Source organism: Odocoileus virginianus, chromosome 5 (assembly GCF_023699985.2).
Source record: "Odocoileus virginianus isolate 20LAN1187 ecotype Illinois chromosome 5, Ovbor_1.2, whole genome shotgun sequence".
In the NCBI taxonomy this organism is placed as follows: domain Eukaryota; kingdom Metazoa; phylum Chordata; class Mammalia; order Artiodactyla; family Cervidae; genus Odocoileus; species Odocoileus virginianus.
The window spans coordinates 18405982-18419961 of record NC_069678.1 but is presented as its reverse complement, the minus strand read 5'-3'; the positions used below and the strand labels follow the sequence as shown (position 1 = coordinate 18419961).

Sequence of the window (13980 nt, the reverse complement as noted above, 5' to 3'; positions counted from 1 at the left end):
GCTGCCAGGCTGCCCTCACCTAGCATGGCTACCCCGGCTCATGCCTCACTATGGTCTCGAAGCCGCCACTAACCGGCCAGGTTCCGGGAGGCGGTGTTCAGGATGCGGCCACCCCCGCCCGCCTCTCCCCTCCCCCACGCCCGCGGTGGCGGCGGCGGCGGCGGCGGCTGGAGCCCGGATGCGGCGCCGTGAGACAGGCCCGGGAGCGCGGCGCGGATGGATCCAACATGGCGGCGCCGAACCTGAGCCGAGAGTGAGGCGGCGGGGCGGCCGGAGTGGGGAGGGGGAGTCGAGCGGGACGGGGCGGGGCCGGGCGGGGCCGCGAAGGGCTTGGGGAAGGAAAGTGGAGGGGGAGGCGGTGGCGACGTCCAGCTTGAGAACCTCCAGAGAGGGAGGTGACGGGACGCTGCGAGGTGGGGGAGGGGAGCGACCGAGGGGGCGTGCGGGGGAGGTGGCAACTGTACGGGAAGGCAGGGTCGAGGCGGAGGAGTGGGGCAGGGGAGGGGCGTAAACAAGGGCCGAGGCCGGGCCGGGCCGGGCCGGGCCGGGCCGGGGGTGTTAGAGGCCGAGGGGGAGCGGGGCTGGGAGCCCGCCGGGCCAAGGGGGTGGGAGCGGGAGGGAGGGGCTGCGGGTGTGGAGGAGAAGGGGCTTGTGGCAAGTGGTGGGGAGAAGAGCTGGGCTCACCTTAGGGGTGTAGTGGAGAGGTGAGAGGTGAGGCTTGGGCTTGAGACGTTTGGGGGAGGCTCTGAAAGTGTTAAATTGGAGGTGGGCGGGGGGAAGGGCCTAGGGGAGAATTTGGGTGGAAAAGGAGAAAACGGAGGTTTGGGGACTGGAGAGCGTGTCGGTGTAACGAGGTAATGGAGAAAGTGAGAGACTAGCAGGAAAGTTTGGGAGGAAGGGGAATGGGATGGAGGTAGGACAGTGCAGCTGCGCGAATGATAGAGATTCAGGGGTTCCCCTTTCCCCTATGGAAAGGGAAAGAGCAGAGTTAAGCAGCATCAGTTGCAGCCAATTCTAATTGCCAGGCCTTTCAGCTCTTCCTCGGGTGGGACGGGCAGAAGGGAATGGGCTTGTAGGTTTAGAGAATTGGGGTTGGATGAGGATTCAGCTGGATTTCCGAAAGCTCCCTTGTTTTTCCTGGTTACAAACAGAAGGGGAACGGAGGGCCCTGGTAGCGCTGAACTGTGGAAGGCGTAAAGGAGTTTCCTAGTTTTAAGTAATTAGTTAGCAATATCGGAATGGGGAAACATGCTTGCTATGTTGGACCTCTGTATGCTAAAGTCAAGGCTCTGAAGTCTGAGAAAGGGAACAGAAAACACAGGATGGCATCTAGGCAGCCATACTAATTAAATGAGCGCTTTAGTTACCGGATTCTTTATTTTGCTGTTTAGTGCTAGGAGGGAGGGTCAGTACCCTTGTATAAAAAAATGTTCCCGGTGAAATGTAGATGTTTGAGTGGATGCTGCCCCAGTGGATATTTCGTTCTCACTGTGTACTAGGTAAGGGAAAGAGTGAAGACAGAATTTGGAGGGTAGTTACGGGCTCATAAGTGAAGTGATGAAAAGAAAGTGCCTTCTTTCGTTGTAACCACTTTCCTCCTGGTTCATCTAAAGATGAAGTCAGTGTTGATAGTGTGTAACAAAGTAGGTGGGCCTCATAAGAGATTGAGGGCTGAGGTGTCAGAGGATAATTGGTTTTCCCACAAGTTGTTACATTTGAGACCTTTTTTGCCCTAAGCCACTGAGACTGGACATTCTCAGACTTGGTATTGTTTACTGAATTGGGTAATAGAAGGTTAGGGAAGCCTGGGGACTTTGTTGGAAGTGAGTTCTCCCATTTAGCTTAGAGTGTATCATTACAACTGAAATAGCTTTAGGCTCCTCTGTATGTTTTTGCAGCTGAGATTGACTCTTTGGGCCTTTGAGGTGTCAAAGAAAAGCTTGAAAATTGACACTTTCCCCCCTTATTTGTTTTTGTTTTGCTGCTGGCTTTGAACCTTGTGCTAGGAAGAGACCTGGGAAATTAAGTTTCCTGCAGAGGTAAGTCTGGAACTTTTTGTTTGTTTTCAAACAATGAAAAGGAATGGAAATGACATGTTGAGGGTTGAGTGCAGTAATGGGGTAGATGACAGGGAAAATAGGTTTTCATTCACCCAACCAGGTACATAAGATTTGTGACGGTCATTGTCTCTTTAGGTCACTGGAAACTGATAGGAGGGAAAAGAGAACAGAAATCAGGTGTCTTAGGACAAGCCTCCAGCCTTGTTTTGTTACTGTCTAGTCTTCATGGTCAGCTCTGAGAGAAACATTTGTAAACATATGGAATTCTGTACTCTAGAACAATGTCTACTAAATGTTGCCCTTGGAGGATTGCTAAGACACCTGCTGCGGCTTCTGCAGGCAAGCTTTTCCTCTAGCTTACTCTTTCTCCTAGTTGTTCCGGAATTTTCATTTTGAAAACATACTTTGTAATTCTGACTTCCAGATATTTGATTGCATATTCTGGGTCCTACCAGCAAGAAAGCTCTTTCTTTATGTAGTCTTAGTCATTTTTAGGGTTTTCCATATCCTTGACATTTCAGGTTTTAAGACATCACCCTTTTTTAGATTCTCCCTCTTAAAGGGGCTTGTGAAAGAGTCAGATACCTCTAGTTCTGCTGGGATGAAACTATACTGTTGTTTTCATTTTAAGACACCACTCTCTTTAATTTCTTCCACATGACTTCCAGGGGCTTCTGAGAGAATCAAATACCTCAAAAAATACAGATCTCACTCCTGGTTGGAGTGAGACTAGTCTTTGCTTGGGAGTGGAAACCTAACAGACAACGGTTAATCGAGAGGAAGGCCTGTAGGTACATATAGACTGCAGACCCTTGGCTGGCTTGTGCCTACCTAAAGAAAACAAACAATAAAAACTCCTACAGTGCCAGGGAATGCAGCAATTCATCAGAATAAAGGATTAGTCTTGGGAACCCCTTAGGGGTGATCTAGATGTTAGGCTCTCAGATAGACCCAAACCAGCCTGCAGGACCGGGACTCTTGTTTACTGGAGTGTTGTCTCTTGGTGTCTGGCAATATTTCAGGCACCGAGATTCTGAAGTTCTTTCTCATCTTCTGTTTGGAGGGTGTACATTCTCCTCACTGCTCTGATACCTTTCACCTAGAATCTCTGTATAATTTCTGGGTAGTTCCCTCGATTCACTGCCACAGTAAGCTGAATATATTTTGGTTTAAGAGAAAGTTGGCCATGTTCTTTCAGTGCTGAAGTTGGAACCCGCATGTGGATTGCTGAGTGAGTGAACTCGCCATCATAGATGATAATTAAGTGGGGAGGGCTGCCTATTAGCCTGCATGCCAGCCTCCTGACATTTCTCCCAAGGACAAGCATGGCCTTGGGAAACTTCTTCCTCTTCTACATTTTGCTTTATTGCATAAGGGCTGTAAGTCTGCTCAGCAGCAGGGTCTGCTCATGGTCTCATTTTGGGACTTTAAAGATGGCTGCAAGGTTTCAGTGCAGGATCCTTTCTGTCTTGCAGAGGATGGCATTTCTCTAATCTTCACAGCAATTTAGATTGAATTAGGTCAGATTATACCTCCTGGGATGGGGTGGAAGGGAGCGTAGCCCTGTCCCTGCTGTTCACCTAAATGGCAGCAGCAGGTGATAGAGAAGCCAAAGCTGGAGCAGGATGAAACTCCTTAGTTAAGTTAAATGAGTCTTTGTCTGACTGGCTCTTCTTCTGGAATATTGTTTGATGGGTTTGGTTGGCGGGACCAGATGACTTCCTTCTCCAGATATAAGATGGCAAGTGACAGTGCTGTTTCTCCTTTTGACCCTTCATCATGCTCCATCTAGAACAGGATTTCTCATCTTTAGCATTATTGATACTTTGGATCAGATACTTCTTTGTTGTAAGAGGCCGTCATGTGCTTTTAGGATGTCTAGCATTATCCATTGCATTTACTCATTGCATGCCAGTATTGCCCTCCATTACCAGCCTCACTTCCCACTCCCCAGTCATGACAATCTAAAAAGCCTCCAGACATTGCTGAATGTCCCCTGGTGGGCAAAATTGCCCTGATTGAGAACCATTGACCTAGAAGCTCTGATAATTCCTGCCACTTTGATCCAGCCTAGGATCTACAACTTAAAGGTAGCTGTTTCCCCCTCAGATCTAGGGATGTAACCCTCAGAATTGAGGCCTATCATAGAATTTGCATCCGTTGATACATAGTTAGGACCATAGTGCTTTCCTGTATTCTGCTTCATTTTCCAGTGACCAGGTATGTGGGGACAATACTTCCTAATTTCCTGGGGTTTATAGTCAAGACACTTTGAATTAGGGAACTCTGGAGCAACCTACTCTTCTGATTGGTTGAATGTGAAACCTGCCCATCTGTGTTTTTCTGGGATCCACATAATAGACAGCTGGCCAAGGGGAACAGGTGGGATAGGAACAAGGCGAAATTGTAGGGGCTCTAAGGAGGCTCAGTTTTCTCATGTGGCTATGAGCAAGAAATTGTTTTCCTTCAGTCCCCTCTGTTTGTAGCCAGTGGCTGCAGCAGGTGAAGCAAGAGAGGAAGAGACCAGGAAAACCAGTCAGTCGTTGAATAACAGTATTCCCAGTTGTCTCCCATGCTTTGGGTGGGATATCTGGTTCTCATAAGTAGATATGGGCTATGTTTCCTGTCCACATTCTGAATCCATGTTATGGGGCTCGGTAATTCCAGGTTGGACCTCCCGTTTTCTTAAGGGTATGAGTCTCTCCGTGCGTTCGTTTCAGGATTGAAAGAGAGGACCAGGTCCTACTTGCTCTTCAGTTTTTTGAGTCCCCAGTTGCTTGAGTCTTCTGAAGTAGTTTTATCATTTTATTCTCTCTTTTAACATAGCCTCAGTTTCTTGGAGTATAAAATGGACAGAATATCCTGTATTATTGTTGAGTAGGTTGCTATGGTATGGGTAGTTTTGCAGTATGGGGAATGCTAGAGAATATGCATGTTACCTGAGTTGCATGTACTTTTAATGGGGTCCTGTCACTCTTGGACTTAGGTGAGTTTGTTTTTAATTGGTATTGCTTGTGGTGATCTCTTGGAGGTTCAGTTCAGTTCAACAGCAGGTTGCTCCTAGTATATGCCAGCCCCTGTCCATTGCTCAGCACTATAGATATAAAGATGAATATGACCTAGTCCCTCTGCTTGAGTTGCTTAAGATACAATAGGTGTACAGATAATTTTAGTACACTTTGATAAATGGTTTAAGGGAAATACATGTACAGTGTTCCATAGAAGCACAGAAGAGGACTACTTAATCCCAGCATGGGGGTGTAGAGAATGAATTTGAAGATGGCATCTGCACTGGGTTGTTGTTTTTTTTTTAGTATTTATTTATTAGTATGTTTTTAGTATTTATTTCATTTTTGGCTGTGTGGGGTCTTAGCTGAGGCACACAGGATCCTCTGTTGGGGCACATGGGCTTAGTTGCCCTGTGGCATGTGGGATCTTAGTTCTCCACCAGGGATTGAACCTGTATCCCCAGCTTTGGAAGGCAGATTCTTAACCACAGGACCACCAAGGAAGTCCTGAACTGACTCTTAAAGGATGAGTAGGAGTTAGCCATCTGATAAAAGGTGTAATGGGGCATATGGAAAAGAAGGGAGGGGCCATTCAGGCAAAGAGAATAGTCTAAAGATAGTTATAGAGAAATGAATTGTGTGATGTATGTGAACTATAGACAGATGATTAACGTTAGAGAAATAAAACGTGACAAAGGCCTGATCTTGGATGGTTTGGTGTGTTGGGTAAGGAATCTGGAGTGTTCTTATTGGTAAGGAGAGGATTGTGCATGCGAATTCGCTTCAGTTGTGTCTGACTCTTTGTAACCCTATGGGCTGTAGCCAGCCAGACTCCTCTGTTCATGTGACTCTCCAGGCAAGAATACTGGAGTGGGTTGCCATATCCTCCTCTAGGGAATCTTGTGATCCAGAGATCAAACCCACATCTCTTATGTCTCCTGCATTGGCAGGTGGGTTCTTTACCACTAGCACCACCTGGGAAACTCAAGGAGAGAATTGTGGAGAGGTGTTAAGATGAAAAGTGATGTGGTCAGTTGTGCATTTTAGATAATTCAGCTGGATGTAGGGATTGGATTTAGACAGGTTAAGATTGGTTGTAAGGACCCCCCCCCCCCCCTTTTTTAAGGAGAGCCCTTAAAGAAGCTTTTGCAGTAATCCAGGTGAGAGATTATTGGGACCTGAACCAGCATGGTAGTAGTAGGGGGTGGAAAGGTGAGGCAAATTTAAGAAATAGAAAGTAGTATCAACAGAAATTTATAATTGTTTGGGTGATTGGAGGTTGTGGTCAGAGGGTGTAGTAGTATTGGGTGGTACTTGGTAGGGTAGTAAATATGAGTGACTAGAGAGGAGATGAAAGCTATTTGACTTGAGGATTGGTTATTAGCTGGGTCACTGACATTACCCACAATGATGGAGGAAATTTGTGAATCAAATGCCAAAATACATAATAAATGTAGGACTGTGCTTGGTCATTTACAGGGGGTTGGTAGATGATGACCATGAGGAAAGGTGAGAAAGGGGCGTATATCCAAATGGTGTGAACATCAGCAGAGCACAGGTGGCGTAGGAGAATCCCACGCGTGCTCAGTGTCGGAGCTTAGTGCTGCTTGTTGATTTAAATCCATGAGTTCTGGTGGATGTTTGGTTAACTTTCTCAGCAGTTATTCTCCTGGACTTGGTTAGATTGTAGGAGAAATGAGGATAGGTCTGTGGAGGGATGAGTCTGGGCTGCAGAGGCCAAGGATGCTTGTCTGTTTGAAATCTCCCAACAAGTTAGAAAAGTTTTACGGTGATTTCATGTGCGTTTTCCCACTGGGCTCTTAATAACTCCAAGGAGTAGTTTCTTTCTTCCTTGTTTTGTAGATGGGGACACTGAGGCTTTCAAGTTAAGTGACTTACTTAAGGTCACGTAGCTACAGTTTGTTAATAATATAGGCAGAATTAAAACTAGTTCAGACTTTCAGTTTCTCTGCCGTCAGCCCCTAAGTTTACCTGATGCAGCTTCTGTGTTAGAATTTAGAGTGAACTTTCTGCTTCTCTTCATTTTGCTTTCATTTAAGGAATGAATTGATTGGGGGCACTGTCAGGGAGAGCACACAGGACCAAAAGCAGTATTTTGGAGGCCAGAGGGACAATTGGGACAATGTCTGCTAAATATATAGCACTAAAATCGCAATTAGTTAAAAAAAAAAAAAATTAAAAAAAAAATCGTAATTAGTGAGTCTTACTTAGCGGAAGTGACTGTCTTTCTCTAGTAAGATCTGGACTTAGGGCAGCATCTGCTGAATATAGAGAGCTCTAGGCTTTATTTTTTAATAAATATTTTATAGGCACTTCCCTGGCAGTCCAGTGGTTAAGGCTCCATGCTTCCAATGCAAGGGATGCAGGTTCAATCCCTGATCAAGGGAAGTAAGATCCCATGTGCTGCACAGTGAGCCAAAAAAATCAACAACTTTGTAAAAGTTAATAAATGCTTATTAAGCACTACACAGTGCCAGGCACTGTGTTAGGCTCTGAGAGTACAGGCTTGGCTGAGACTAGTTCCTGACGTCGAGTGGTTCACAGGTTCTTTCCTTGTCCTTCCAGTACAGTGGGGATTGTGGCTGCTGAGCAGGGATTCTGGGAAGCACTGTGTGCCTGAGCCCCCAGCATGGCGGGCCTGAAGCGGAGGGCAAGCCAGGTGTGGCCGGAAGAGCACGGTGAGCAGGAGCACGGGCTCTACAGCCTGCACCGCATGTTCGACATCGTGGGCACCCACCTGACGCACAGGGACGTGCGCGTTCTCTCCTTCCTCTTTGTCGACGTCATCGACGACCACGAGCGTGGCCTCATCCGGAACGGACGTGACTTCTTACTGGCGCTGGAGCGCCAGGGCCGCTGTGATGAGAGCAACTTCCGCCAGGTGCTGCAGCTGCTGCGCATCATCACTCGCCACGACCTGCTGCCCTACGTCACTCTCAAGCGGAGACGGGCTGGTGAGGGTGCCCCTGGGGCGGGGACGCTGGGGTCAGGGGAGAGCTGTGGGCGGCCCCGAGTAAGCAGCACAGGAGGCCAGGCAGAAGGGGGCGTTGACTCCGGGGAGTCCTGGGAAGGACGCTTCGAGGTGCGCTTGAGGATTGGACTAGAAGGGGAGGGTGTACCTTCTCCTGAGTGAGTCCCTCTCCCCCTACAGTGTGCCCTGATCTTGTAGACAAATACCTGGAGGAGACATCAGTCCGCTATGTGACACCCAGAGCCCTCAGCGACCCAGAGCCGAGGCCTCCCCACCCCCCTAAAACAGGTGAGATCCTAACTCTCCCTAACTTCCATAATCAAGAAAGAGGACGCTGGACCCATCTTTTGCCAGCCTAAATGAAAGGACACTGTCCCTCCCATATCTGCCCCTCCTTCAAAATCAGATGAGGTGTTAATGCTTCATCTAGGTCCGATAATGGCTCCCATGTTGTGTCTGCCTTTCAAGTCACATTATTGATACTGCTATAGTGCTAAGTCTAAAGGATCCCTCCACATTCCAAGTGAATTGCTTCAATTTCTGCTTTTCCCCTGCTGTGTGTCCCTTTTTACCCTCCGGTCAGTGCCTCCCCACTATCCTGTGGTGTGCTGCCCTACTTCGGGCCCTCAGATGTGTAGCAAGCGGCCAGCTCGAGGGAGAGCCACACTTGGGAGCCAGCGAAAACGCCGGAAGTCAGTGACACCAGATCCCAAGGAAAAGCAGACATGCGGTGAGGAAGCTCAAGGGTTCTAGAGGCGGAGTAGACTGGAGGGGAAATACAGAGAACTGCTGCAATACTGGGCATGCTAATTTGCTTTAGTCATGTCCGACTCTTTGCAACCCCATGGACTGTAGCCCACCAAGTTCCTCTGTCCACGGGATTCTCCAGGCAAGAATACTGGAGTGGGTTGCCATTTCCTTCTCTAGGGGATCTTCCCAATCCCTCTCTCTTAATGTCTACTGCATTGGCAGGTGGGTTCTTTCCCACCAGCGCCACCTGAGAAGCCTCGGAACACTGGGCAGCTTATGCTGTTTAGAGCAAGGCTCCCTTTGATCACTGTGGCACAGTGAGGTTGAATGTTACAGTCTCTGGGTGGAGGACGCTGTCTTTGTGGCAGAGTTCATTTCAACTCTCTAAGTAATAACTAGATGAAAGGGTTGCCGTTATGACATCCTTATTGTAGTATGACTCAAGTCATGATAGAATCTTAAAGTGAACTTCTGTTAACTAGGAAAATATCTCTTCAAATCAAGGTGCTACTTGTGAGTGATGGAAATAATCTGACCTCGGCATGTTCCCATTTAAGGGAAACTCTTGAATTGAGATTTCAGAGCTTCATAGAAAAGAACTAGTCCTGGGAAGAGGTAGAGAAGCTGTTAGGTGTTCTTCCCAACTTTGCTACTCTGCCGTTCTTTTCAAAACTTGGGTGTAAACTCAGCTCTTACTGCAGTCTCTTCTGTGCGTCTTCTTTTCCCCACAGACATCAGACTGCGGGTTCGGGCTGAATACTGCCAGCATGAGACTGCTCTGCAGGGCAACGTCTTTTCTAACAAGCAGGACCCACTTGAGCGCCAGTTTGAGCGCTTTAACCAGGCCAACACCATCCTCAAGTCCCGGGACCTGGGCTCCATCATCTGTGACATCAAGTTCTCTGAGCTCACCTACCTCGATGCATTCTGGCGCGACTACATCAATGGCTCGTTACTAGAGGCGCTTAAAGGCGTCTTTATCACAGACTCCCTCAAGCAGGCTGTGGGCCACGAGGCCATCAAGCTGCTGGTGAACGTGGACGAGGAGGACTATGAGCTGGGCCGGCAGAAACTCCTGAGGAACTTGATGCTTCAAGCATTGCCCTGACCTTTTCCCCCTCACTTCTCTGGGGACTTCTCACCACCCACCTCTGGAGCTTACATGCTGTGCTGGGGTTTGTTCTCTACCCTTCCAACCAATCACACCCCTGCCTTTGTTTTTTTTTAAAGGAAAAGAAAAATGGAAGTGGTGTCCCCCGCCCCTCCCTGCACCCATGTGCCTGGGCTTCCCCTTGTTTCCCTTTTCCACTCACCCCCTCATGTGTGTCTCTACAGTCACCTTGCCACTGAGCCGTAAGACAAATGTGTAGGGAGAAGCAAAGGCTACAGACCATAGTCTTTGTAAGGGATTGAAGTGATCACTGCTTTTGGGTGCATTGAGGGGTTATCAGTACTTCTGGCTTTATGAGGGCTCTTAAACTCTGTCTGAAAAACCAAAGGGCTGTCAGTAGGGAGCTGTGTAGAAGGTGGGACTCTGAAGTGTATTTTGGAAATTAATTACCACCCTCTCCCAAATTATAGAATTTTTAAAAAACAAAGAAGCTGTGGCCCTTTCCACTCTCTCCTGGCCTCTGGTGCTGCTCCTCTCTGCCTCGCTTCCTCCATTCCATGGCTTGAAACCTCTGGCTGGTGTGGCTCCTTCCTTTTCCCTCTCTGTCAAACCCTCTTCAAAGGAACAATAGGTAAGAGGACTAGGTCAGCCTAGTCACCGTCCCAACTGTGGTGTGTGTATACACACACACACACACACACACACACACACACACACGGTGGATGGAGAAGCAGTTGCTGATTAAAGTACACTCCCCCTGAAAAGGGGAAGGGGGAGTGTGACACTTTTCTTTCCATGTTCAAGTGAAAATAAATAATGTACCCTGCAGCCCTTTCCCCTTTTGCTTTCTTCTGGCTTGGGCAAAGGGCATCATAGGTGAGAGTGAAGTGATTCGGTATCAATGCCTTTCTTCTTTTTCTTTCCCCATCCTCTACCTTCACGCCCACTCCCACGCTTGGGAGCAGGGGCTGGGGCGTGCACTGGGTGTTGCACTTTTCTTTAGGTAGGGAGGCTTGTTGAATCAGCCAGGAGGCCTAGAGCTGGAGCCTAGTCCAGCTGGTACAATACCACCTCCCCTTTCAGCTCCGAAAAGAGAGATTCAGACACAGACTTTATGATTATTATATTTTTTCAATGCCAGTGCTGCTCAGCCCTCAGCATAACTTCAGTTTTCATGAAATAAACAGTGACTATATTAAATTCCACCTTTCTGAAACTGAAATCTGAGCTCAGGTGAAAGTTTCTTCTTTTCCAAGAAGCTGAGCCTGTGTTCCATCAAGAGACAAGGTTCTCCAAGTGAGGGGAGCTGCGCCTGAGTCCTGCCTACAAGTCACAACACCAGCTCACAATGGAGGTCTCAGTGGACAGAAGTCAAAAGTCAAGACAGTGGGTGACCCAGATTGCCGTAGAGGTCAGGCCTGCGGTGCTGGAACACAGGCAGTTGTTTGCGCAACTGCTGCAGATAGTTGAGGTCAATTCGGGCAAGGCAAAGGCCTGGTCCTTCAGAGCAGCGGGCCACCACTGTTCCCCAGGGATCTACCACCATGCTGTGGCCATAACTTGCTCTCTTCTCATGGTGGCGTCCACACTGTGCTGCCGCCACCACATAGCACTGGGTTTCAATGGCACGGGCCCGCAACAGCACCTAGGGATGGAGGAGATAGGTGTCCACTTAAGTACATGTAGCAGCTGGTAGGGAAGTGGTAAGCCATGGACAATACAGCCCAGTCTACCCATTGTGACCATTCTGATAATTGCCCTGTGAATGATTTACTACTCTGAGAGGCAACAATCTGGGGAAATGAATTTTCCCAGTATGTGGGAAGGAGAAAATCTTTTAACTGGTAGAACCAAGGAAGGAGAATGAAGTAAGAAAAGGCCCTTAGGTTCTGAAGAAGTATTCTCTTACCTCCCAATGGGCTGGGCCTGTGACAGATCCAAAAGCCGAAGGGTAGGTAAGTATTTCTGCTCCAGCCTGAACCAATGCCAGAGAGAGTTCAGGGAACCGCATGTCATAGCAGACAGCTAGACCAATCTGGAATGAAACAGCCTATTTAGCCCCCCTGCCTGCATTTCACAGCATTTGGTCATAACCCTGCCACCCCACTCCTTAGAGCTTTCTTGAAACCCAGTGCTTTCTGTCCTCTACCCCCGCTTTAAAGTATTCCTGTTCCCTTCCCTCTTGTTCCTTTCCTACCCTCATCCTTTGACAATGCCCACCTTGCCTGCTGGTGTGCTGATAGGAGACTCAAGACTGGGCCCAGGTATGGTAGAGTTGCTTTCACGCATAGGCCCCTGTCCTGGAATCTCTACATCACACAGATGCGTCTTCCTGTAGGTGGCCACTACTGACCCTAGAGTAAGGGAGAAAGAATACTAGGGCACCAGCACCTAGAAAGCCAGCTTAGATCCTCTCCTCCCAGAGAGGAGATAGCTTATAGGCTAGGAACAGAAGTACAAATACCCCCAAAACCCCCTGGCCAAGGAAACAGTTGAGAAAACAAATCTGGAGAATCTTAGGTAGAATTGCCTGAGGAGGCAGGCTAAAAGTCTCACCCATGTTGTTCAGAATCACATGACAGTTGTAGATTTTCTGAGTCTGCTCCCAGTCCTGGCCACGCTCATGGAAACCACCCAAGGACAGCCAGAGTCCACATTCCCTGAAGGGGAGGGGACACTGACAACACTTCTCGAGGTTCTATCCTCATGTCTGACAATCCTAGGACATCACTCAGAAAGAAACTACCCCTCCCTCCCCCTTGATACCTGGCAAGCTGGGTATATTCTTCCAAAAGGTTCCCACCCAGTGGCTCAGACAGGCGTCGTGTTTCTGCAGGGTCCCGTGCGATGAAGTCAAATGCCTCAGGCAGGAAAGCCAGGCAAGCGCCCAGTCTGGCAGCCTCCCGAATCAGCTCAGCACACGTTTTAAAGTTCTGCTCCTTGTCTGGGGTCGATGTTACCTGGCACACAGCCACCAGGGGCAGTTCCCAGGAAGAAGATGAGACGGCCATGGTTCTGAGTCTGTAAATGGCATAGGCAGGCCTCAGACTGATTAGCATGGAGAAACCTAAGTTTAAGGATAAGAGGCTAAAATATTGAGACAGGAGAGCTAGACTTTCCTTTCATTTTACTCTTACAGGGCACAATGACCCATGGCATAATGACCCACTAATCAAATATTTCTGTGGATGGTTGGTGCCCCAGTGTTTCCCACCATCCATACATTTAACAAACATTTACTGAGCATCTATTATGTGCCAGGCAACTGAGCACAACAAAACATGCTACCTGGGTGGAGCACAAAGTACTGAAAATCGAGGTATCCGGAGTCCAGGACACGAAAGAAGGGACAGGAGTTGGTGAGGAGGCCTGATGATGAAGCCCAGCCTGAAGAAAGTGAGAAATCAGGACACCAACCCCACTCTCAAGCAATAAGTTCCTAAGATCCCCTGACTTCTCTCTTCATACTGTGAGGCTGAATCAGGACCCTCCCTGTAAAACCTCCCAAGTTGTCAAAACATTCCTTATCATAGGTAATTATGGGCTACCGGAAGAGATCATAAAGTGGGAAGATGGAGGAAAGGCCTTTGATCTCACATTAAATTAAAGCCTATTTCCTCAGACAAATGATTCCGCAGTTCAAAAGTCATCTCCGAGATACTTCCTTGGTCTTCCCAGCTTCTCTTCCTGACTGTGCACCTGTAGTCAGTTTTCCTGACGCAAAACACATTTCCCCACCAGAATCTCTGAGGGGAAGTTCACCCTCCCTCGTTTCTCACCGCCCAGTGGTGGGCAGGGGGGCACTGGCACCCAGATCCCGACCAGCGCCCCACTCTCCAGTTAACCCTTTCTTTCCCGCGCCTCCCAGGGGCAGCGTCTCTGTTGCATAAGTTAAAGAACCGCAGGTGGAATTCATCGGGGTGGGCGGGATAGGTAGTAGGTCCTACATTAAGATATGGCCAAAATCATCCGCGGCATCCGAACCAAACTTCGGCCTAGAGGTGGAGGTTCCAGGGGCGAGTAGGCGGTAACTCCGAGACCGGACGTGACGCAGGCAGG

The 13980-nt window shown here is 48.5% G+C and overlaps 2 protein-coding genes across 12 annotated transcripts; one reads left to right on the top strand and one right to left on the bottom strand.

The window, feature by feature from the left end:
- The first annotated feature begins 102 nt into the window (after positions 1–102).
- On the top strand, positions 103–11143 carry DEDD (death effector domain containing). 8 transcript variants are annotated; one of them, XM_020889286.2, is made up of 6 exons: positions 103–253; positions 2007–2039; positions 7660–8043; positions 8241–8348; positions 8644–8790; positions 9542–11143. In XM_020889286.2, the coding sequence occupies exons 3-6, from the start codon at positions 7719–7721 to the stop codon at positions 9916–9918; spliced, it is 957 nt and encodes a 318-aa protein (XP_020744945.1). In that variant the 5' UTR covers positions 103–253; positions 2007–2039; positions 7660–7718; the 3' UTR covers positions 9919–11143. The 8 variants fall into 8 exon arrangements, with proteins under 8 accessions (XP_020744945.1, XP_020744941.1, XP_070323763.1 ...); XM_020889282.2 differs by having other exon boundaries at positions 7655–8043; XM_020889284.2 differs by lacking the exon at positions 103–253 and adding an exon at positions 346–413 and having other exon boundaries at positions 7655–8043.
- Positions 11028–13971, bottom strand: NIT1 (nitrilase 1). Of its 4 annotated transcripts, none has more exons than XM_070467655.1 (7): positions 13869–13971; positions 13210–13308; positions 12688–12942; positions 12478–12581; positions 12142–12275; positions 11831–11956; positions 11028–11566 (listed from the first exon to the last, which is right to left on the bottom strand). In XM_070467655.1, coding segments are annotated over exons 1-7 (987 nt in total). In that variant the 5' UTR covers positions 13871–13971; the 3' UTR covers positions 11028–11299. The 4 variants fall into 4 exon arrangements, with proteins under 4 accessions (XP_070323756.1, XP_070323758.1, XP_070323759.1 ...); XM_070467657.1 differs by lacking the exon at positions 13869–13971 and adding an exon at positions 13701–13862; XM_070467658.1 differs by lacking the exon at positions 13869–13971 and adding an exon at positions 13519–13694.
- Positions 13972–13980: the final 9 nt, after the last annotated feature.

What these genes read in the sequence shown, in the direction of transcription:
- DEDD (XM_070467662.1), top strand. Translation starts at nt 7,719, where the DNA reads ATGGCGGGCCTGAAGCGGAGGGCAAGCCAGGTGTGGCCGGAAGAGCAC. An exon ending in TCCCCACCCCCCTAAAACAG is followed by an intron (nt 8,349 to 8,643) that starts GTGAGATCCTAA and finishes CCCTCCGGTCAG; the next exon opens with TGCCTCCCCACTATCCTGTG. An exon ending in CAAGGAAAAGCAGACATGCG is followed by an intron (nt 8,791 to 9,541) that starts GTGAGGAAGCTC and finishes TTTTCCCCACAG; the next exon opens with ACATCAGACTGCGGGTTCGG.
- NIT1 (XM_070467657.1), bottom strand. Translation starts at nt 13,837, where the DNA reads ATGAATTCCACCTGCGGTTCTTTAACTTATGCAACAGAGACGCTGCCC. An exon ending in GTACTTTGTGCTCCACCCAG is followed by an intron (nt 12,943 to 13,209) that starts GTAGCATGTTTT and finishes TGCCATTTACAG; the next exon opens with ACTCAGAACCATGGCCGTCT. An exon ending in GAATATACCCAGCTTGCCAG is followed by an intron (nt 12,582 to 12,687) that starts GTATCAAGGGGG and finishes CCTCCCCTTCAG; the next exon opens with GGAATGTGGACTCTGGCTGT.